A 20120-nucleotide genomic window follows, 5' to 3' on the forward strand; every position below is an offset into this window, starting at 1 on the left:
CTCTTCAGAAGCCTTGACTATCTCAGTCATGGTCAAGGGGGGAACCATGTGACTGAATTCTAGGAATATTGGAATGGAGATGCCACAGAGTAGGGGAGTGAGAAATGAAGGCCAAGGAAAGAACAGTTAATCAAAGAGGACCTCAGGTCTAAATGAGACATCTTGATGTGATATTCTGGGCCTGAACAACGGGGACTAGCCCCAGAGGACACTGGAAGATGTTTCCTGGGATCAACAATATTCCTGTTACAGACAAGGAGCAATCTCATCGGGAGCAATGAGCAATTCCCTAGCTCTTTATCATATACGAAATGCTCCCACATGCATTATCACATATGATTCTCCCTGGCCCTGGGAGAGGCCTGGGGAGACCACATGTGGGGGTTCTGCGGTCCTTCTAGAAACCATGGAGCACTCCATCCCTGTTTCTGGTCAATGCTATTCCCACCAGGCAGATACTCAGAGGCAGAAGCAAGCAGGCCCATCCATTTATCAACAGAGGGGCAGCAGGAGGGAGCATGGCATTCCGGGCAGCACAACTCCCAGGGAAAGTCTGCCAGCTGCTCCTCTCTCTGAGAGGACATGGCAGGGCGGGGCACTCTGGCAATCTAAATTTAATTCCACCAGCTTCTCATGTACATAGATTTCAATCTGGGGACATGGTGAATAGGAGGAGCAACCATTGGCTTAATAGAATTCCAGCTCTGTCTAGGACAAAGTGTGCATTTCTGGCTGGGAAAATCCTTGGTCTAAGAAAAGAAAATCTCTCAAGAATGTCACCTCAGTTACCGGCCAGTTAGCCCAGGAAATATCTTAAAATTGTGAGCTGTGTACTTCGACAGTCTCTTTCAAGCACAGTGTGGTCCCCGTGATTTTGGTGGACCTGCTGACCTGGTTTTGCCAGCTTTCTGATCAGTACAGGGAACTCTATGTCTTCAGGTTGACCAACACTCTGTTACAAGGCTGAGCTGGGAACTTGGGATGTTGGGAGGTTCTTGGGCATGAGGGTTGGTTCTGAATGTCTCAGTATCAGGCCGGAGGGGCTTGTGGGGGGCTCTGAGTGAGTGGCCCGGCTTCCACACCTGTCCCAAAGTGCTTAGCCCCGGGATCGCCCTCACTCTGCAGAGCAGGCGTTCTGCAGTGGAAATAATACCAAGTCTGGCCTCACTTACTTGCACACCAGGTGCGCTCAGCATTCCTTCCTGGATGTGGTGGGCACCTGGCTTCCCTAGTATAGTCTATAGACCTCCCCTAAGCATTTCTCCCATAAGATGGCTTCCTTTCAAGAACCTAAACTTCCTTTCTGGGGTTTTCCACTGTTTCTGGTGAAACGGGCTGTCCTAAAGCTTTTTCTGATTGTTATGTAATCTTCTGGGTCCTTCCAAAAGCCAGGGTGAGAGAGAATCCCTTCTCTTCCTTCTGTCTGTCATCTACCACACTTCAGTTTCCCTGTAAGGTAGATATAGTCCTTATTTTACCGATGAGAAAACTTAGAAGGCTCAGAGAGGGTAAACAATCTATCTAAGGTTGCACAGCTACAAATCTGTAGTCAGGAGTGGCATCTGGTCTGGCTGACTCCATGCCTCACCATGAGACAAACTGAGCCTTCCTGTTCTACATGCTCATCTGTGGCTTTCTCTTTTCGAGTCTCTGCTCTGCTCCAGCCCTGCTAGTAGGTAACTCCTGGGGGCCTCTGTCTTTGCTGTCTGTCCTGAACAGGCTACCCCTAGTTCTGCACCTCTCTCTCCTATATAAGAACCTCAGCCCCTCCCCTGCTGCTGACAGCTTTCAACATCTCACCTCGCCTCCCCATTGTCATCCTTCTTTACACCTCCCAAGCTTAGACTTTTCCCACTCCCCTGAAATTTCCTTCTCCCACGTTCCTGGTGGAGTCCCGCAGGGCTGGGTGGCTTGTCAATGCATGTTTCTTGTCATCTCTTTTCTCAGTCCCATTTTTCAAAAGCTCTCAAAACATCACCACACCTGCCCCTGCCATGGCCTGCCTGTGGCAGCCTTGTCTCCGTGACCAGTTCTGGGGGGTGTGTGGGTCCTGAGGGTTGGAGGCGCTCTGGCACTCTGTTATCCAGCACTGATGGTGGCACCCCTCAGGTTCAGGGGGCTGAGTGGGAGGCTGGGGGCAGAGGGGAGCTGGGAGGGCACCCAAAGTTATGGAGGATTTAGTCATGCTTTTTTAAAGCTTATGGAACAATCGAGGGACCAGCAAACACACACATATACACTCACACACATGTGAAAATGAGCCAATCTATATATAAATATGCACTTGAATCTGGCAGCAACTGAGCTTGGAAAAAGAAACCAATGGATCAGTTGAGTGGTGTTAATCAAGGAGAACTTCCTGGAGGAGCCAACCTGTCCACCACCTGTGGGAGCAGAGATGTAGGCATTTGCCCTCAAGACCTGATGGATCAAACATAGATTCAGGCCCAAATGCTCATGAATTAAGATCTTAGCTGCTCCAGAGCTAGACTATGGGGAGGAGTATTAAGAGAGTTGCCAAGGCAACTGGAAGGCCTTTCAGAGAAGAGATGAGTAGAAGTGGGCTTGGAAGATGGAGAGGAATAGAGAAAAAAGAAGAAGAAGAGGACTGAATAGTCTGAGCAAAGCATGGGAGTGGAAAACTCAAGATAGGAGGGTGAGCAGGACATTTGTAGGTGATGCGGGTGGTGGGGCGGCCAGTGATTAGAGGAGGCCACGGGCTGAAGCAGGCACATGCTCGGAGTTGGACACTCTTGGCTTGTCAGTTACCACCCGGGGCCACTTGGGCATGTATTTAAGAACCCAAGTTGCCTTTTCTGTAAAACAGGGCTCATGACTACCATCTCCTAGACTTTTTGTGATGTTTAAACGAGATGTAGCTCCTTGCACATAGTCAGTGACTGTGGATAGTAGTGCGTCTTTTCTCTTTCATCTTGTCTTTATTTTCATTTTGCCTTTGTTTTACAAATTTGCTGTACACAAATAAGCCAGGAATGAGAGTGTGTGGTTAACGTTAATATCCCACTTTGATATCACCACACACCCTCTCCAACCCTGCGACATCGCCGGAAACGATGAGGTTGGCTGCCAGCAGCAGGGTGGTTCCCGGCCCGATTGGATTGTCTCAAAAGTAAGTGGGGGAAAGAGAGTAGGAGTTCGGTTCAGAAACTGGAGGGTCCCAGGCACTGAGGATGTGACCTGGAGGCATGGCTGAGCTTTTTGGGCCTGCCTTCTCACTGCTTTGTGGGCGAGTTAGATGGTGGGGGCCTTGGAGCTCCGGCAGAGGGGAGCATTCTGTGATTCCCTGTGCACTCACTGTGGGAACCCATTCCACTTGCCGGTCCTTGAGCCTCTTCTCCAGTTTAGCTGGAAGAACATTTGAACTGAAACCAGAAAACTCAAGTGCTAGGCCCAGATATGTTTTTTCTTATCTGGAGTGTCTAAGCAAGTCATTTAATCTCTCCGATCCTCAGTTTTCTGTTTTGTAAAAATTGCTTGATTGTCTAGTTCACAGGGTTCTTGTCAGAATGGTGTTTGTGTAGGTGTTTGTTGAGGTGAACTATGCAAATGTAAACTGATGGTGATTTTTACACCTTCTTTTTTGGCGGAGGGGGCGCCAAAGTTCAAATATGCTTATTAATTGTGATTAACAAGATCATTTATTCACAAATATTATTGAATTAAATAATTTAATGTTTCCAGAAACATAAGCACTAGTTACATCCTTGAAATGAAGACCTAGTCAGTTTAGAGTATTTAAGAAAAATGTCATCTCACCTGAGACCTATGATAGTATATTGTTTGTAACATGCAACATTATTTTACATATCACTCTGAAAGAGATAACATATATCACTGCCAATTCAACCTTAATATGCCATTGAGCCTAAAATTAATCCTAACTTTGGAGATATTAAAATCTGACAAAAACGTCTCTCCTGGAAACAAGGGAATATTGTATTTTATCAAAAGTACAAAAATAAATAAATGAAAGTTCTCTAGTGGATATATTTCTTTCTCTTGCTACCTAACAACCCAAATTTTGTTCCAGAAACTTCAATCATGAGCCCTGTGATTCAAGGGCCACTGATTTTGATGACCTTTTTTTAAAAAAATTAATTTATTTTTGTTGCAGATGCTTCTCCTTTTTCCCCAATGACACTTTCCTCCTGACCCCCCCCCCCCCAGTGTTGTTGTCTATGTCCATAGGTTATACATACATGCATTTAAGTTCTGTGGGTTATCTCTTTCCTCCTCTCCTCTGTACCCTACTTCTATGTCTCTGGGTTTATTTTGTTCATCAGCTTGCTTTGTTCATTATATTCCACAAATAAGTAAGATCATGTGATATTTGTCTTTCTCTGTTTGGCTTGTTTTGCTTAGCCTAATACCCTACAGTTTCCTCCATGTCATCTCAAAAGATAAGAGATCTTTCTTTCTTATAGCTGCATAGTATTCCATTGTGTAAATGTACCAGAGCTTTTTTATCCACTCATCTACTGATGGACACTTGGGCTGTTTCCAGATCTTAACAATTGTAAATAGTGCTGCTATGAACAGAGGGGTACATATATTCTTTCTGATTGGTGTTTCAGGCTTCTTAGGGTATGTTCCTAGAAGTGGGATCACTGGGTCAAATGGCAGATCAATTTTTAATTTTTGAGAAAAAACCATATTGGTTTTTACACCTTGTTTCTCCCAGTCCCTGCGCCTCTTCTTCTTCATGGTGGCAGCTAGAGAAAGTTTTTCACTCTGTAAATTGTCTATCGATTGCCTGACCACCCACCTCTGCATGCAAACACACATACAAGCAAACACACATGCACACACACACACACACACATGCACACCCCTCCAAAGTGTTAGAAGCAATCAGCTGTGCAGAGTAATATGTCTCATGAGGGAGTATGCTGAACTGAAAGTACTTTGATTGCCTGTCAGAAGATATTAGGCAACAGTCATTACCACACCAAGACCATCCCAGGTCCCATTGTTCCTAGTCAGGAACAAGATCTGGATTACTCATTGTCTATAGAGATGGTTGGCTTAGCAGCCCAAGGATGTTAGTGTTAAGACAGTTTCAGACAACAGTGCCATGGAGATGGCAAGGAAGCAGTGGGGAACAGAGGAGAGATGAAGGACACTTTTTGGAGGAAGGTATGGGACTAAAACTGTGATAGAAGAGAAGGGACAAGGCTCAGTGGCTGGAGAGGGCTGTCCTGGTTAAGAATCACAGGGCAACAGGACCAGATGCTCTTCACAGACTCCTCTTCTGCATACCTTGTGTTATGCAGTGGAGACCATCATACAGGCCTACAATTTGCCACTTAGAGCTGCTGGGAGCCAACTGAGGTTAGCGGTGGCTTCTCACTGAGTCTCCAATTCTGAGTTTACATGCAATTGAGGGGAGCATGCCAGGCTTCTAAGAAGTCTCGGAATGAAAGTCAGTGTGGGTTTGGGGTCTTTCCAGATCCCAATGCCACTACTTGCCTCCCCATTGAGATTGATCAGGTGCTGCTCTCCAGGAAGGACCCTGGGGTTTCCCAGCCCGTTGCAGTACATGCAGGGCATCCTTGCACCTGGACAGAAGCAAAATCTCCCCATGAACTTTGCACTTCCCATCTCCTCTTCTCAGAGTGAATTGAAGAACATGTTCCATGCATGCACAAGTGCTGGGGCCAAGGACTCAAAGGGTTAAAATGGGCCCCTGGCTGCTAGAGTTCCTTGCAGCCAGACAGCTCCTCATGCTGCCTGGCTTTCCACAAAGCGAGGAGCACAACCAAATTCAGCTGCTGTGCTGTCATACGACGTGCTGGTTAGGATCTTGCCCACCAAGATCAGCATCCTCAGTTCAAATCCCAGCCATGCCACTTAATATCCAGGTAAACTTGGGCAGGCTATTCAACCTCTGTGCCTCAGTTTCCTTATTTTAAAAATTGGGTAGCATGACAGGATCTATCTCAAAGTTGTGAAAATTAAGTAAGTGAATACATGTAATATATGTAGAACAGTGCCTGGTATGTGGTCAGTTTTTGATACATGTTGGCTATTATTACTATTACTATTGCCATTGCTATTGTCCAGAAACAACTTCAGCTTCTCAGATCAGGCTTTCCGGACTCCCTTTCAAATCTTCACTAATCTCTCCCTATAGTCTAGTGTGAGGCTTGAGCCACCTGTCAAGTCCTACCTCCTCCCCTTCACTTTACAAAATGTATGAACCAGGTTCTCTCTGCTCACCTCACTGCTGCATACGCTTTTCAACGGGCACGCACATGCCACGTGTTTGCACCTGGTTTCTGCTGCTGGTGTCTCTGTCTCCTGCCCTGGTCTATCTTCGAGGAAAAGGAACTCAGAACGAACATGTCTTTCCCTTCAGGTCCTTCCAGATCGCCTATCCACCCCCCCTGTTTGACGACAACTTCTCTCCCTCTGCTATTAGTACAGCGCATTTATAAAGCTAACATTGACTACAAATAGCTTCTTTGCATTGCTCACTTATTGAAGCTCTGACTTTGTGTCTGGAGATAAAACCTGGTGAGCTCCGGGGTTTCAAGGGCAGATCTCAGAAATGGGCTGGAGGGCTCCTTCTGAGATGGAGCGTGGGGAACTGCACCTGCCACACCTGAGGAGACAGTGTTTTCACAGCTGACAAGGGCAAGGTAAGAATGGGAACTTGCATATTTTTGTGACAGGAGGTTACGAAATCCTGTCAAGAAGCACCAGGTGGCAGAGGTAGGGTCCTCTTTCCTAAAGTCGCAAGCACTTGAAGAGAGATTTTTGCCTGATAAAACGATTACCACATGAGCAATCTTGCATGTGCAGCAACTTTGAGAACCATCCTGGGAGTGAGTGGTGCAGTGTTTACTGTATTGTTGAGGCTCGTAAAAATCTTGTATGGCTGCAGGCAAGCCAAACCCGTGAGTAGCACTGCATCCCGCTGACTCGAGGACCAAGCCCAATCACTCCCTGTATATAAAGGGAAGCCTCTGTGCTCAGGGTAGAGGAGTGTTAGCTCCTTCCCCTTCTCCACTTTCTTCCTACTCTCTCTAAGGCAACATGAATCGGCACTTTAGTTCCAGGTCTGGGTACCGGAGCGGAGGAGGCTTCAGCTCTGGCTCTGCCGGGGTAGTCAGCTTACAACGCAGGACCACTAGCAGCTCTGTGCGCCGCAGTGGAGGAGGTGGCGGGAGATTTTCAGGAGGAGGATGTGGTGGGGGAGGTGCTGGTGGTGGCTTTGGAAGTCGCAGTCTTGTTAACCTTGGTGGCAGTAAAAGTATCTCCATCAGTGTGGCTAGAGGAGGTGGACGTAGTGGTTTTGGTGGTGGTTATGGCAGTTGTGGCTTTGGGGGTGGTGGCTTTGGTGGTGGTGGGTTTGGGGGTGGTTTTGGCAGTGGTGGTTTTGGTGGTGGCTTTGGCAGTAAAGGTGGTTTTGGTGGAGGTGGTTTTGGTGGAGGTAGTTTTGGGGGTGGTTTTGGGCCCGTCTGCCCCCCTGGTGGCATACAAGAAGTCACCATCAATCAGAGCCTTCTGCAACCCCTCAATGTGGAGATTGACCCTGAGATCCAAAAAGTAAAGTCTCAAGAAACAGAGCAAATCAAGTCACTCAACAACCAATTTGCCTCCTTCATTGACAAGGTGAGTTGACCTGCTCAGTGCGCAGGGAACCTGCTCCTGGTCCACTTGGGAGTGGTGCAGCCAAGACATGTTCGGCCTTGAGCCCAATCTGTGCTTATATGATTAAAAGGGTATTTTTAGAATTGTCTTCCAGGAGATATGTTGGAAGTATGCTTATGAATGATGCTAGTGACTAAACTCTCTCTTGGACAAATGGGTCTGAGGTCGACATAAACGTGGGTCAATTTGACATCACCCTGAAGTGTTTTTTAATTTAGCTCTTGGGCTGAATTGGGACTCATACATGTTGAATGAAGATGACAGAAATGGGGCTAACTCAGCTTTCTAGGGTACAAATGAGAACCCTGGAAAAGTCTTCCAAACCATGAAAAGGAAGTTGAGTGTGAACAGAGCACACCGGATATTGTAGCAGAAAGAGTGTAGCAGTGCCAAAGACCTTTTGCTGTCAGAAGGGGAGGTCTGCCTTCTGAGAACTTTCCACTGATACCATATCAGGGTGGAGATGTTTTTGTACTTATATTTCCAAGTATCTGCTCTGAAAACAAAACAAAACACGTAAACTACTTTTTTACTTTTTTTGCTTAATCATCAATAACAATATCAACTCAATTTATCCACAATAGATTTGGGATTCAATTTTGGATTTTCCCAACCCACTTTTATGGTAATTGACCTAAAAAAATTGAAAGGTAAATCTCTTAAGTGTCACGTATCTATTTCAAAGTGCAGTCGCAGTAATTTCACATGCGCTTTGCTATTGGCTTTGTGTAGCTGCTCTCTTCTAAAGTTCCAGCAGAAATAATACTGCAATGGCCATTCTCAGGGAAATTAAAGCTTCACTGAATTGACAATGAGGTGGGTTTTGTTTTGAAGATGATGCTAACTCGATCATCTTCTTTCTATTTTTCTGTTTGTCATGGCCAGGAAGACAATAATAAAATTCTTTTCTAAGTGAGGTATGGGCCTTGCTGTGTGGTAGCCCTTGGGGCTCAGTGCCATTGGGCTCCACTTCTGTATCAGTGGGTGATGAGGTTTTGTGTTTTTAGGTGAGGTTCCTGGAGCAGCAGAACCAGGTGCTGCAAACAAAATGGGAGCTGCTGCAGCAGGTGGATACCTCCACTAGGACCCACAACTTAGCCCCCTACTTTGAGTCATACATCAACAGTCTTAGACAGAAACTGGATCAACTGAAGAGTGATCGATCTCGAATGGATTCGGAATTGAAGAACATGCAAGACCTAGTAGAAGACTACCGGAACAAGTAAGGAAACATGGCTGGGCAATTCTTGACCTTTGTTCTAGAATATTTCCAGGCAATGGCATGCTAAGACCATGAACAGAATATAACAATGTCTTTTCTTAGGTTAGAGGCAAATCAATTGGGCATTTTCAGAAATCTTCATCTTTTTAGAATCTGGAAATTATTTAATGGTTTTATTGCTCAAAAGAAAGGGGTGGCGAAAATATCCTAGGCTAGTAATGGAAAAGCTATAAGAAGCCATGCCAGTTTTAGTCTAGAAAGCGAAACCTCAGGACTCGCCTTCTCTGGATCGCCTGTTCACTTCTGGTTTCCTTGCAGGTATGAAGACGAGATCAACAAACGGACAAATGCAGAGAATGAATTTGTGACCATCAAGAAGGTGAGCAAATTCCGTAGGATGGACCTCACATCGAAAATAAACACTAGAACAGGGCCTCTAATTACTAGGCAGAAGGAAGTCATGTTATGGAGAACCAGAGAGTGGCCTGCTGAATGTCTGAAGTAGAGTTTTCCTTCCACATAGTCATGGACCTGGACTTAACCAGGCCCTCTGCTTCTCTGGAGCCCTCAGCATTTCATGTAGTAAGTGGGGAGGCAAGTTCCCAGCAAATCAGGCAAGCTTCTTTGTGTGTAATCCCACGGGTGGGGCAGCTGAGGGATGCTGATGCACCTGTGATATAAAGGTGTGGAATAGACCCAAAACACCTTTTCTACTTGGAAAATCACCTCACTGCTGGTGAGAGGGGTTTGCCCTGTAAAGACTATGACTCTATGCTGTCTATTTTCCCCTAGGATGTGGACAGTGCTTATATGACCAAGGTGGATCTTCAGGCCAAAGTTGACAACTTGCGTCAGGAAATTGATTTCTTCACAGTACTCTACCAAATGGTAAGCCCTCTAATTTCAACCACGTTTACCAAGTGGAGAACTTTTAAGCCCGAATCCACCACTATCCAGAGATTTAGAGGTATATCTTTCATTTCCTGACCCCTCCCTCTGTCTAAGTTGTTTTCTGTTTTAACAATAAGAGTCACTGAATATTATGTCTTGCAGGAGCTGTCTCAGATGCAGACTCATATCAGCGAAACCAATGTCATTCTCTCCATGGACAATAACCGCAACCTGAACCTGGACAGCATCATCGCGGAGGTCAAGAACCAGTACGAGGAGATCGCCAATAAGAGCAAGGCCGAGGCTGAGGCCCTGTACCAGAGCAAGGTGAATGGGCTGAATGTCTGGCCAGTTTTCCTGAAATGTCTTGTTTTGCTAGGCTGTGTTTTCTCTTATATTTGTGTGCGTGAGAAGGGGTATATGCTCTGTCACATCTAATTGACTTGATCCATCATCTTTAGTATGAAGAGCTCCAGGTCACTGTTGGCAAACATGGGGACAACTTGAAAAATTCAAAAATGGAGATTTCTGAGCTGAATCGGATCATCCAGAGACTTAGATCTGAAATCAACAGTGTAAAAAAGCAGGTACTTGCTTCTTCTTTCTATTTAAGAGGTGGTGAGTGAGAGAAAAGGCAGCCAAGAGGTCTCAGGGTAGGCATTTAGGAGAATGCCAAGGGTGTAAGCCTTGACTCAGGGCCAATAGAGGCTGCTGCATCACATTGAAGGGCTAAAGAAAGCAACCTGGTGATATGCTATCCAGAGGCAGGTGAAAGCCTGAAGTGACTTAAGTTCTTGTGGTTTTGTTGGACCCAGAGAACTGGCATCACTGGGGTGGAGAGTCTATTGGAGATAAAAAGGCCAGGGTGGGATTAGGTATTAAGAGAGTGTGTATTGCGCTGGATTCTCCTTTCTCAGATCTCTGGGCTGCAGCAGTCTATCAGTGATGCTGAACAGCGTGGTGAGAATGCCCTCAAAGATGCCCAGGGCAAGCTGAATGAGCTGGAGGATGCCCTACAGAAGGCTAAGGAGGACATGGCCCGGCTGCTGCGTGACTACCAGGAGCTGATGAACACCAAGCTGGCCCTGGACGTGGAGATCGCTACCTACAGGGCCCTCTTGGAAGGAGAGGAAAGCAGGTGAGAAAGGGACCCTGGGCAGTTTGGCTTCTTATTTGTTTCTTCCCTTGCAAGTTGGCCGCTGTTGAAAACTGGAGCTGTGTGGCTGCAGCTTGTCCTAGGTGTGGGGAAAGAGTGCTGGAGGAAAGAGATGGCTTCGCTTTGGGAGCCGGAGTCCCACACCTTTCTTTTGTGAGGTCTATAGCGTCTCTGTGAAGTGCTTTGAGACGGAGCAATGTATTCTTCATCTGGGCTGGCTCAGATGACATCTGGCCAAAGTCTCTGCCTTTGGAGGTTACCTGCACCAGATGCAAGATTCTTGTCTAATTTATATGGAGATGTCTTCCTGTTTGTGAGACATGGTTTTGGGAGGCCAGAAGGGACTGGATTAGTTAAAGCTCAAAGAGGAGCCCCTTTGGGAGCTGTGGGGCAGCTGAGAGGGCCTGGGGAAGCGCTTGTTGTGAAACTGGAGGGTGACAAGGACTTCGCTTTTCTCTCTCCTGCAGGATGTCCGGAGAGTGTGCCCCGAACGTGAGCGTGTGTAAGTGCAGCACAGGGCCCGTGCAGGGTTCCCGGGGGCTTGTGCAGGTTTGGTCGGGTTGGAAAGGGAGCTGGGATGGGAGGTGACTGAGTGTCCCCTTGCAGCTGTGAGCACTAGCCACACCAGTATCAGCGGCGGTGGTGGCCGCGGAGGCGGGGGTTTCAGCTCTGGCGGCGGCTATGGCTCCGGAGGCGGCGGTGGAGGCTACGGCTCCGGAGGTGGCGGTGGAGGCTATGGCTCCGGAGGTGGCGGTGGAGGCTATGGCTCCGGAGGTGGCGGTGGAGGCTACGGCTCCTCCGGAGGTGGCAGCGGCAGCGGCAGCTACGGAGGCTCCGGAGGCGGCGGTGGAGGCAGCAGTGGGGGACACAGAGGCGGCTCTGGAGGCGGCGGCGGCAGCTCCGGGGGCCGGGGTTCCGGCAGTGGCGGGAGCTCTGGAGGTGGCTTCGGCTCCTCGGGAGGCTGGGGATCCAGCTCTGGGGGCACGAAGACCTCTGGGGGCACGAAGACCTCTGGGGGTAGTTCCAGCGTGAAGTTTATTTCTACCAGCTATTCCCGAGGGGCCAGATAAAGCGGTGTTCTCTAGCCTGTTAGCTCTGCTCTCCATCACTCCCAAATACGCTTGGCAAGAGCGAGGTCAGTGCCCCAGCCCTACTGAAGAAAAAGCTACTGGTTAGTTCCATTGGTTCATCATGTCTCCCCAGCTCCTTCCTTTCTGCTCTGTTTCCCGAAGAAGTGTTTAAATCAGTGGCAAGCTCAGACCCTGGCCGTGACCCTGCTTTGTGCTTTGTCCCAGAACCTGTTCAGTCATCACCACTACACAAATTACATTTCAAAGAACCTCCTAAGTCAACCAGAGGCGGGCGGGCTGGTCAGACCCAAGGCTTCCTCCTGCGCGGAAGGCGCGTGCTCCGGGCAGCTCAGCACTTACGGCCCCATCTCTTGCAGGAGCTCTGCGCTGCTTTGGTTTTGTACATACGGTGTAAGCCAGTTGATTGACTTGTGTGGCGAGGTCTGGAACTCCCGTTTCCTTGTGTTGCTGCAATAAACTGCATCTGAAATTCTCTGAGTCTCCAACTCCTCTGTTCACAGCGCTGTTTATCCCGGATGGGTACTTTGTGGGAGGGAAAGAAGACCTTAGAGCTGCATGGTGTATGGGGAAGTTGGGACACATGAACATGAGCAATATGGGGAGGCTGGTCAGGCAACAGGTCACTTTAAACATTTAACATTGAACTAGACAAGCTCTTTTTTTCAGAGGGTAGATATGTCATGGAGAAATGGTGACAATAGGGTAGCAGGTTTTCTTCATCTGAGGTTTTCTTGAAAAGGGCAGTGAGCAAGCAGGTTGGGAAGGAGGAATTTGGCATTGAGAAGAGGGGAAAGTATTGCATGGATAAGTAATTATTCATGTGGAACAGCTGGTGATGAGAGGGTGTGGGTAATGAAGGCAACAGTTACTACAGCCAGAATACAGAGTTTGGCCTGGGGCGAGCAGGAACCAAGAGTGGTACTGGAGAACGGGATATCCATTTCCCCTCTTTCTCAGGCCACTACCCAAAGCTCTGCTTAATCTAAGTTTATATGTGGACATACAGCCCATACTTGTGAAGTAGTACAATGAGATAGCATAGTGGCCAGAAGCATGCACATGTGGATTCAGATGTGCCTGGGTTTGGGTCTTACCACCATCAGTTACTAGCTCAGTGATAATGTACAAGTTACAGAGCTCTCTGCCCCTCAGGTTTGTTATCTCTAAAATGAAGGTAATAAGCCTCCCTTGTGGGAATTATTGTGAAAATTAAATAAGATGACTAACACATAGTAAGCACTCAGTGAGTACCAATTTTAATGGTAATGGTGACGACGACGATGATGATGATGATGATCTGTCAGGTGTAATATTGCTGCTTGGTCTCCAGGCCACTCAGTAGATGCTTGCTGTAAGGAATAAATGAACATTCGTTTCTCATTGCTTCTATGACCATGAAAAAAATCAGTCATCTTCTCTGAAGATTGGTTTTCTTAGCTTCCAATTAGAAAAAGTATTCTTAGCTTCATTGTCAACCCAAGGGGAATACAGAGGATCCATCAACAAGAGTATCATGTAAACACAACTTGGTGAGCTCTATCCCTTCTTTCTAGTTACCCCTTCACCAGAGCTGCTTCCTTTCTGGACCTTCTCCATGGGAGAGTAAACCCCTGGGGCCACCAGATATAGCACCTGGGACACTGTTGAATGAACAGCGATATATTCTACTACTCTGACATACACATTTTCTAAATTCTTTATAAGGTTACAACTTTATTTAGTTACATTTCAGTATTGGGAATACACCTGTTCATCTTGTTTGGACTTGGGTATTCTTGGTAAGGCCAGACATGAAACAGAGACCACTAAAATTTACAGGGAAACTTATAAAAACTTGTAAGGCCCCAAGGACCAAATGAAAATTCTGTGTACGTCAGTATATAATGTAGAACTAAATTAAGTGAGATCAAATGCCCAAATACATTATTAGAAATACAGTAAAGAAAAAATCTGGATTCTGTTTAGTTCAATGAATAGTTCTTGCACACACATGTCAGGGATGAAGCCAATCCTTGGGTACTATGATGAGTGTGGCATGGTCTTGTTCTCAAAGAGCTTGTTCTCAAAGAGCTTAGAGACTTGGGTGATGGAGAGTATGTAAACATGTTATTACAACACACATGACTCATGTAATGACAAGAACATATACAAGGCATACAAATGGTTCACATTGAAGTGAGGGTGATTAAAAGTGATGCCTGGCAGGATTTTAAAGAATGAATAGGAGTTTATCAGGCAGAAAAGGACATTTAAGGCAGAGAAGAACATTTCAGGCAGAAGAAATAATATGGGTAAAGATGTGAAAGAAAAAAACTGCATAAGTATTTGATCATCTGAAGGAACGTGAAGTGATTGACAAGAAATGAGGGTGAAGAGTTACTCAGATCCAATCAGGAAGGCCTTGTAGGCATTCAGTGGAGTCTGGACTATAGTGTGTGGCTCAGAAATTCTCAGATGGGGTTTTGGAGCTTACTGGCTTATGATAACCTACGTGCACTGGGCCAATGAGAGGGCAAGGGTTGCTTTACTGATAGTGGAATAAGAATAGAGCATGGCCCTGGCTGGTTTGGCTCAGGGGTTAGAGTTTTGGACTGCGGACCAGGGATACCTGGGTTGGTTCCCGCTAAGGGCACGTACCTCGGTTGCAGTTTGTCCCCAGCCCCGTTGGGGTTGTGTGGGTGGCAACCAGTTGATGTGTTTCTCTCACATTGATATTTCTCTCTCTCTCTTCCTCCCTCTCTACCTGAAGATAAATGCAAAAATGTCCTCAGGTGAGGAGATATATATATATATATATATATATATATATATATATATATATATATATGAATCAAGCATGAACCACATTTCAGGTTGTACTTGAGTATTCCCTAAGAAATCTGGTCTTCCTAGGGGAGATCTGCCCAGGGAAATGCCATTTTTTCAGGCATTTTATGGCTGAAACAGCTGTGATAGGTGAAGAAAAGCCAGTAAAGGGATTTAATAGGAGAGTGACTTGGTCAGATTGGTGTTTTAGTGGGATCACTCAGGTCAGATTGGAGGTAAGAAGACTTGTTAGGAGATTATTGCAAAGGTATAGGTAAAAGATAATCAAAATTTGCACTTTAGTTCAAGTCCTTAGAGGTGGCAGAGTGACCAGAAATGAGGATGAGGATATGCATTCCAGAGATAGTTAGGAGTCAAATCATGAGGACTTGGTGATGGATTGAATGCTGGGTGGGTGGGGTGAGGCAAAGGGAAGAGTCAAGGGTGGCTTCATGTTCCTGGTTTGGGTAATAACAGAGAATATAGTAAGAGGGCTTGTGGAAAGAAATCATGAGTTAGTTCTTTTGAGGTGCCTCTGCTCTATCCATGTAATGATTAGGGCTACACATATAAAATGAAGAGTCATCAAAATTTAAAATATAGAGTAAAACCATCAGATAACTCAGGAAAATGGGGTAAGAGAAGAATTGCAGAGAACTCCCAGTAAGAAAGCCAGGGATATATGGGAGAAACTTGATCAAGTGGAGAAAATTCAAAGGACATAAGACCAATGATAACTCTTTTGGGACTATCCAGCCAAGAGACTGAGGTGTCCCAGATCTGGTAATGACCTCTCAAAATCTTAGACTTCTATGTTTTACCATTGGCTGCCCAATGTAGATTTGAAGCTTGGTGCTTATCCAAGTGATAATATTCAGGAGGAGGGAAATCCACAAGCACAAGTGTGGTAAAAATTCCCCTATCCCCACCACCGAGCTCCCTTTCCTGGTGGCAACCATATTTTCTTGGGTATCCTTCCAAAGGTATCTATACACATGCAAGCAAAAATGTACATATGTATTTATTCTCCTCTCTCAAATGTCCTGCTGCCCTGGCATCCCCACCCAACAGACACGACTGTCTCCCTCTAATGGGATTTGAATTGCATGTTCTTCAGCAGATAAGCCTTTAAAAACTGGTGTGGCTTCTGCCAATATGGCACAGCGTATGACTCAATCTCAGCATTTTGCCCTAACTTTAAGATATCTGCACACACCTCTTCTCCTTGGGGCTAGACCCATGTGTCTCCCTCCTAGAGTCTCAGCTGGAAGGACAGAATCCTCCTCTCCACCCATTGGCCAACAGATGCTTACACCTCCCTTTGAGCCATTCTTCTTCCTTAAATGGCCACAGTGTTGCAGCCATCAGTTTGGTGGCCAGTCTTCCTTCTATATCTTGTTAAAGTTTCTTTCCATAACTCTGTGGCTCTTACACAGCCACCTCTCTCAGATCCATCTACCTGTAGAGAAGAGCAAACTTCCCACCTTCTTCCTTCTCCACACACTGTCTCCTCTCCCCAGATTCCAGGCCCAAGACAACCATCTAGTGCCCCTGGGAAAACAGTGGAATCCAACTCATCCTGCACCGTTTGCTTCTCAGATTCTAGTCCAGTTCTGCCATCCCACTCCTTCCCCCGGGGGAGGGTCTTTGCTAGGTTTGGGGGCTGTTCACTAGCTCATTGAAGAGAGAATTCCAGAAGATGATCTTGAACCAGAGCCTATGGTTTTGCATGGAATTTTAGGAACCAAATCCACAGGAATGAGAACCTTCTATTGGTCCCTTGGAGGAATTATGACAAAGTCTCATACGACTGACTGTCCAGCTCTATCAAACACATGTATGGAGATTTTAACAGGGACTTTAATGAATGTTTCTTTTGAAAAAGAATATTTTTTCTTTAGATCAGTAATTCTAAAGTTATCAGTTTCATTGACCCACTTTATGATAAAAAATAAAGAAACACCCTTTTACTGCCAAGAAAAGAAAAATGTAGATAATATAATTTACAATTATATATAATTAAAAAATATCAATACAATGCCTTAACTGCAATATAAAGGAGACACAAAAGGGAAAAATACTGGTAATACTAATATATATATATTTCACGCTGTAGGTTCTCAAGCAGGACCGTATTAGAAGACATAATGATGCTTGCATTGAGAGGTAGAATTACCATGTGTTCAATTAGCCACAAATGCAGGCTGATGCAGGTATGCTGTATTGGCAACTTAAACACAATGAACAACTTTGTCATTGATGACACAATTTTCTAAAAAGGTGAAAACCCTGTAAGCTTTCTAATGAAAAGCAAATGCATTTTTCCCGATGTACACAGTAGTTGTATTTCTCAGCAACTCAGACTATCTGAAAATTGAGCAAAAATACTTTGCGTGTGTATGTGGTATGGAGTTGGGTTCTGGGCTGAGCCACTATAAATGGGAGGGCTTTCAAAAGTTGTGCAGGGGGTCAAGCATAATCTGGATTCTGCTCACCAAATATTAGTAACAGCTGCCACTCCTCAATATTACAGAGACAAGCAAGAAATGTTTCCATAGAATCTAGAAGTTCCCTTTGGCAATACTGCTGTTTTGTGACATTTTGTGGCTGGGGACATTTTTAGAACATTAAGGTGAGAATATGAGGCACATATTTTCAATTGTACTCCTCTCTCTCTCTCTCTCTCTCTCTCTCTCTGTGTGTGTATTGAGGGAGAAAGGTTGAAGAAAGGCCACATCTCCATCTGAGAATATATTATGTGGACCCCTAAATTGTGTCACTATTTCCATTAATTTGTTTCATTTGCATTAAAGAAACTTATGAGAGAGAGAGAGAGAAGAAGAAGAAGAAGAAGAAGAAGAAGAAGAAGAAGAAGAAGAAGAAGAAGAAGAAGAAGAAGAAGAAGAATCAAGAAAAGAATCCCACTCGGCCTATGACAAGACAAAGGCAGGGAAATCAGTAGAGAGTTTGGGGGTGTAGAGGAGCATTCATGGGGGATGGAAGAAGTGAGAGAGCATGGTGTCATGGAAACCAAGAGGGAAGCAGAATTCAAAAGCAGCCAGGAAAAGAAGTCAAATGTGAGTGCAAGTTTCCTGGAGAAGGTACGCATTGAGAAGAGCCTAGAAATATGGTCAGGATTTTGGCAGGTGGAGGGATGAAGTGGGCACTACGGGCTTCTTTCCTTGTGAACAGGGCGTGGCAAATAGACTGACTACAGTTGGAGGCCAGAGACGTGGCTTATAAAGTTGCTTCCTAGAGCTGCAGTTGGATGGAGTCTTGTGCCAGAGGAAAGGAGGATAAAGATGCCCATGAGACATTTGGGTGGAGCCAGCAAATTTTGGTTGTATGTTGGAAGTCCGGATACCAATATGTCTTGGGATGCTCTGTGCCACTGTGATTGCCCCTCCCATATCTGCTGAAATGAATGTGGCACTCCTTGCCAATCCATTATCAGAAAAATGGCACAGTCTTAGTCAACTCGTGACCTTCCCAGGTTCACATAGGGTTATTCCCACCCCTCCCTGGTGCCCACGCCCAGTTTCCAATCCGTCAATGGGCCCTGGTAGTTCTGTCTAGACAGGATGGAGTGTCCTCTGCTGGTGCAAAGGCTCCTTTACACACAGCGCTGGGACCGGTACGGGTCACGGCAAGGCAGCAGCTCTCAGGGGCCGGTAGAGTGAAGATGATGTGATACAAATATTTCAGAAAACTTTTGGGGAATAATATTTTTACAAATATTTTTTCTTGGTTCTGTTTATAAAGACATAAGGAAGCAGCTAAATCCCTCTTGGTACAGAGAATCACTTGGTACAGAGAACGTTCTCCCCACTGGATGTTGAACTCAGTGCCGAGCATTTGAAAAGTTCTGAGTGACCCACTGAAAGGCAAGTGTGGGTTCAAGAGCAAGAATTGGGGCAGAGAAAGGACTTGGAAGGAAATCAAAGGGGACTGAGGGTGGGTGTGACAGTCACATTCACTGAAGACAGATCACACCATTGTTATATGAAGAGGGTCAGGACTGTGGTAGGGGTCACCCTAAAGAAGAGCTTCCACCGAGGTCCAGTGCCTGACAGTGGCAGAGGCTGCCGTGTGAGATGATGTGTCTCCACTGGAGACACATCAGGAGACTGGTCTTTTCCAGGAAGGGGGGCTTCAGAAGAGAGTCAAACCCTGGATGGAACCACTTCCAACCCGAGACCCATGGCTGCCTCCTTTCCCCATAATCTTCCCCAATACTCACAATCTTCTTCTCTTTTCCTGCCCTAAGACTCAGATTCAACTTCAAGGATATTTTGACAAGTTATTTTAAAAAGTATAAATGTTTGGTCTTGGTTTGAGCTCAGCTGACAGGTGATTTGGAGAACATTTTTGTTTGGTCAGTTAGGAAAATGCCAGAATTTAGTCCTTGGGCTTGGGTGCCTCGTGGCAAGGTGTGCATGAGATGAAGACTGAGGTGAGGTCGTCTGGCCTCTCCTCCAGCTCCAGGTCCTTAATGAACCTCAACTATGTGGAAGATGAGGAGGGGTGTGGGGAAGTGCAGGTCTCTGGCTTAGCTTTCTGGATCCAACAACCCATACGTTCCTACTCTGTACACAATGTGGTAGTTTATCGGTCCCTTTGATTATCAGCCTTAAGTTCCTCCTGTTGTCAGCACAGTTGATTTCCTTTTGTTCTACACCTGGTAGAGCTGGAAGAACATTCTTGGCAAGTGGAGAGCATACAGCAATATTTCTGTGTCCTTAAAGGAGCATTAGTACTTTAATTTAAACCATCCTTTATCAACATTCACAGGTTATCATTTGAGATCCATGGGGAGTGCTCCATTTTTGGTTGCCTTCTCTTCAGTAATCTTCTCTCTTGTTTTGCTAATATATAAACAAGGTTTCCATAGTGAGGATATCAGACTATGAGGCAAGGTGGCGTGGCAAGAGCCTCATGACCCCTCATTGGCACTTGTGACTTGCCACGTGCACCACGTGCCTCTGTCCAGGAGGCGTGCACCTGGCAGGACCAGAAGAAGAAATGAAGTCCATCCAATGTCAGGACAATCATATGGCTATTAAGGGTCTGATGGGACAAGGGTTGGATTATCTTGCTTGCGGACCCAACTTATTAGCCCCTTCCTTGGCCACCCACAGGTGTGTAAATAGGAAGGAGCCGTCTGTTTGACATCTAACATCCCAGAGGTAATGTTACAATGAAAGACTTAGAAGCCTGGAAAGGACGCAGCTCCTGTTTACTTCCTATCTTCCATCATCATTGTGTGTAATTGGGTGCT

At 45.9% G+C, this 20120-nt stretch overlaps 1 protein-coding gene across 2 annotated transcripts; it reads left to right on the forward strand.

Annotated features, from left to right (window-relative positions):
• Positions 1–7002: 7002 nt before the first annotated feature.
• Positions 7003–12444, forward strand: KRT1 (keratin 1). Of its 2 annotated transcripts, none has more exons than XM_036250914.1 (9): positions 7003–7638; positions 8685–8899; positions 9218–9278; positions 9692–9787; positions 9953–10117; positions 10252–10377; positions 10708–10928; positions 11414–11448; positions 11553–12444. In XM_036250914.1, exons 1-9 carry the CDS (start codon positions 7060–7062, stop codon positions 12014–12016), a joined length of 1962 nt encoding a protein of 653 aa, XP_036106807.1. In that variant the 5' UTR covers positions 7003–7059; the 3' UTR covers positions 12017–12444. The 2 variants fall into 2 exon arrangements, with proteins under 2 accessions (XP_036106807.1, XP_036106806.1); XM_036250913.1 differs by having other exon boundaries at positions 7021–7638; positions 11414–11438; positions 11519–12444.
• The last annotated feature ends 7676 nt before the right edge of the window (positions 12445–20120 follow it).

Source organism: Molossus molossus, unplaced genomic scaffold (assembly GCF_014108415.1).
Source record: "Molossus molossus isolate mMolMol1 unplaced genomic scaffold, mMolMol1.p scaffold_m16_p_10, whole genome shotgun sequence".
Classification (NCBI taxonomy): Eukaryota; Metazoa; Chordata; class Mammalia; order Chiroptera; family Molossidae; genus Molossus; species Molossus molossus.

Excerpts from the sequence above, each read along its gene's own strand:
- KRT1 (XM_036250913.1), top strand. The coding sequence starts at position 7,060 with ATGAATCGGCACTTTAGTTCCAGGTCTGGGTACCGGAGCGGAGGAGGC. Across the intron at positions 7,639-8,684 it reads TTGCCTCCTTCATTGACAAG|GTGAGGTTCCTGGAGCAGCA; the intron begins GTGAGTTGACCT and ends TTGTGTTTTTAG. Across the intron at positions 11,439-11,518 it reads CCGGAGAGTGTGCCCCGAAC|CTGGGATGGGAGGTGACTGA; the intron begins GTGAGCGTGTGT and ends TTGGAAAGGGAG.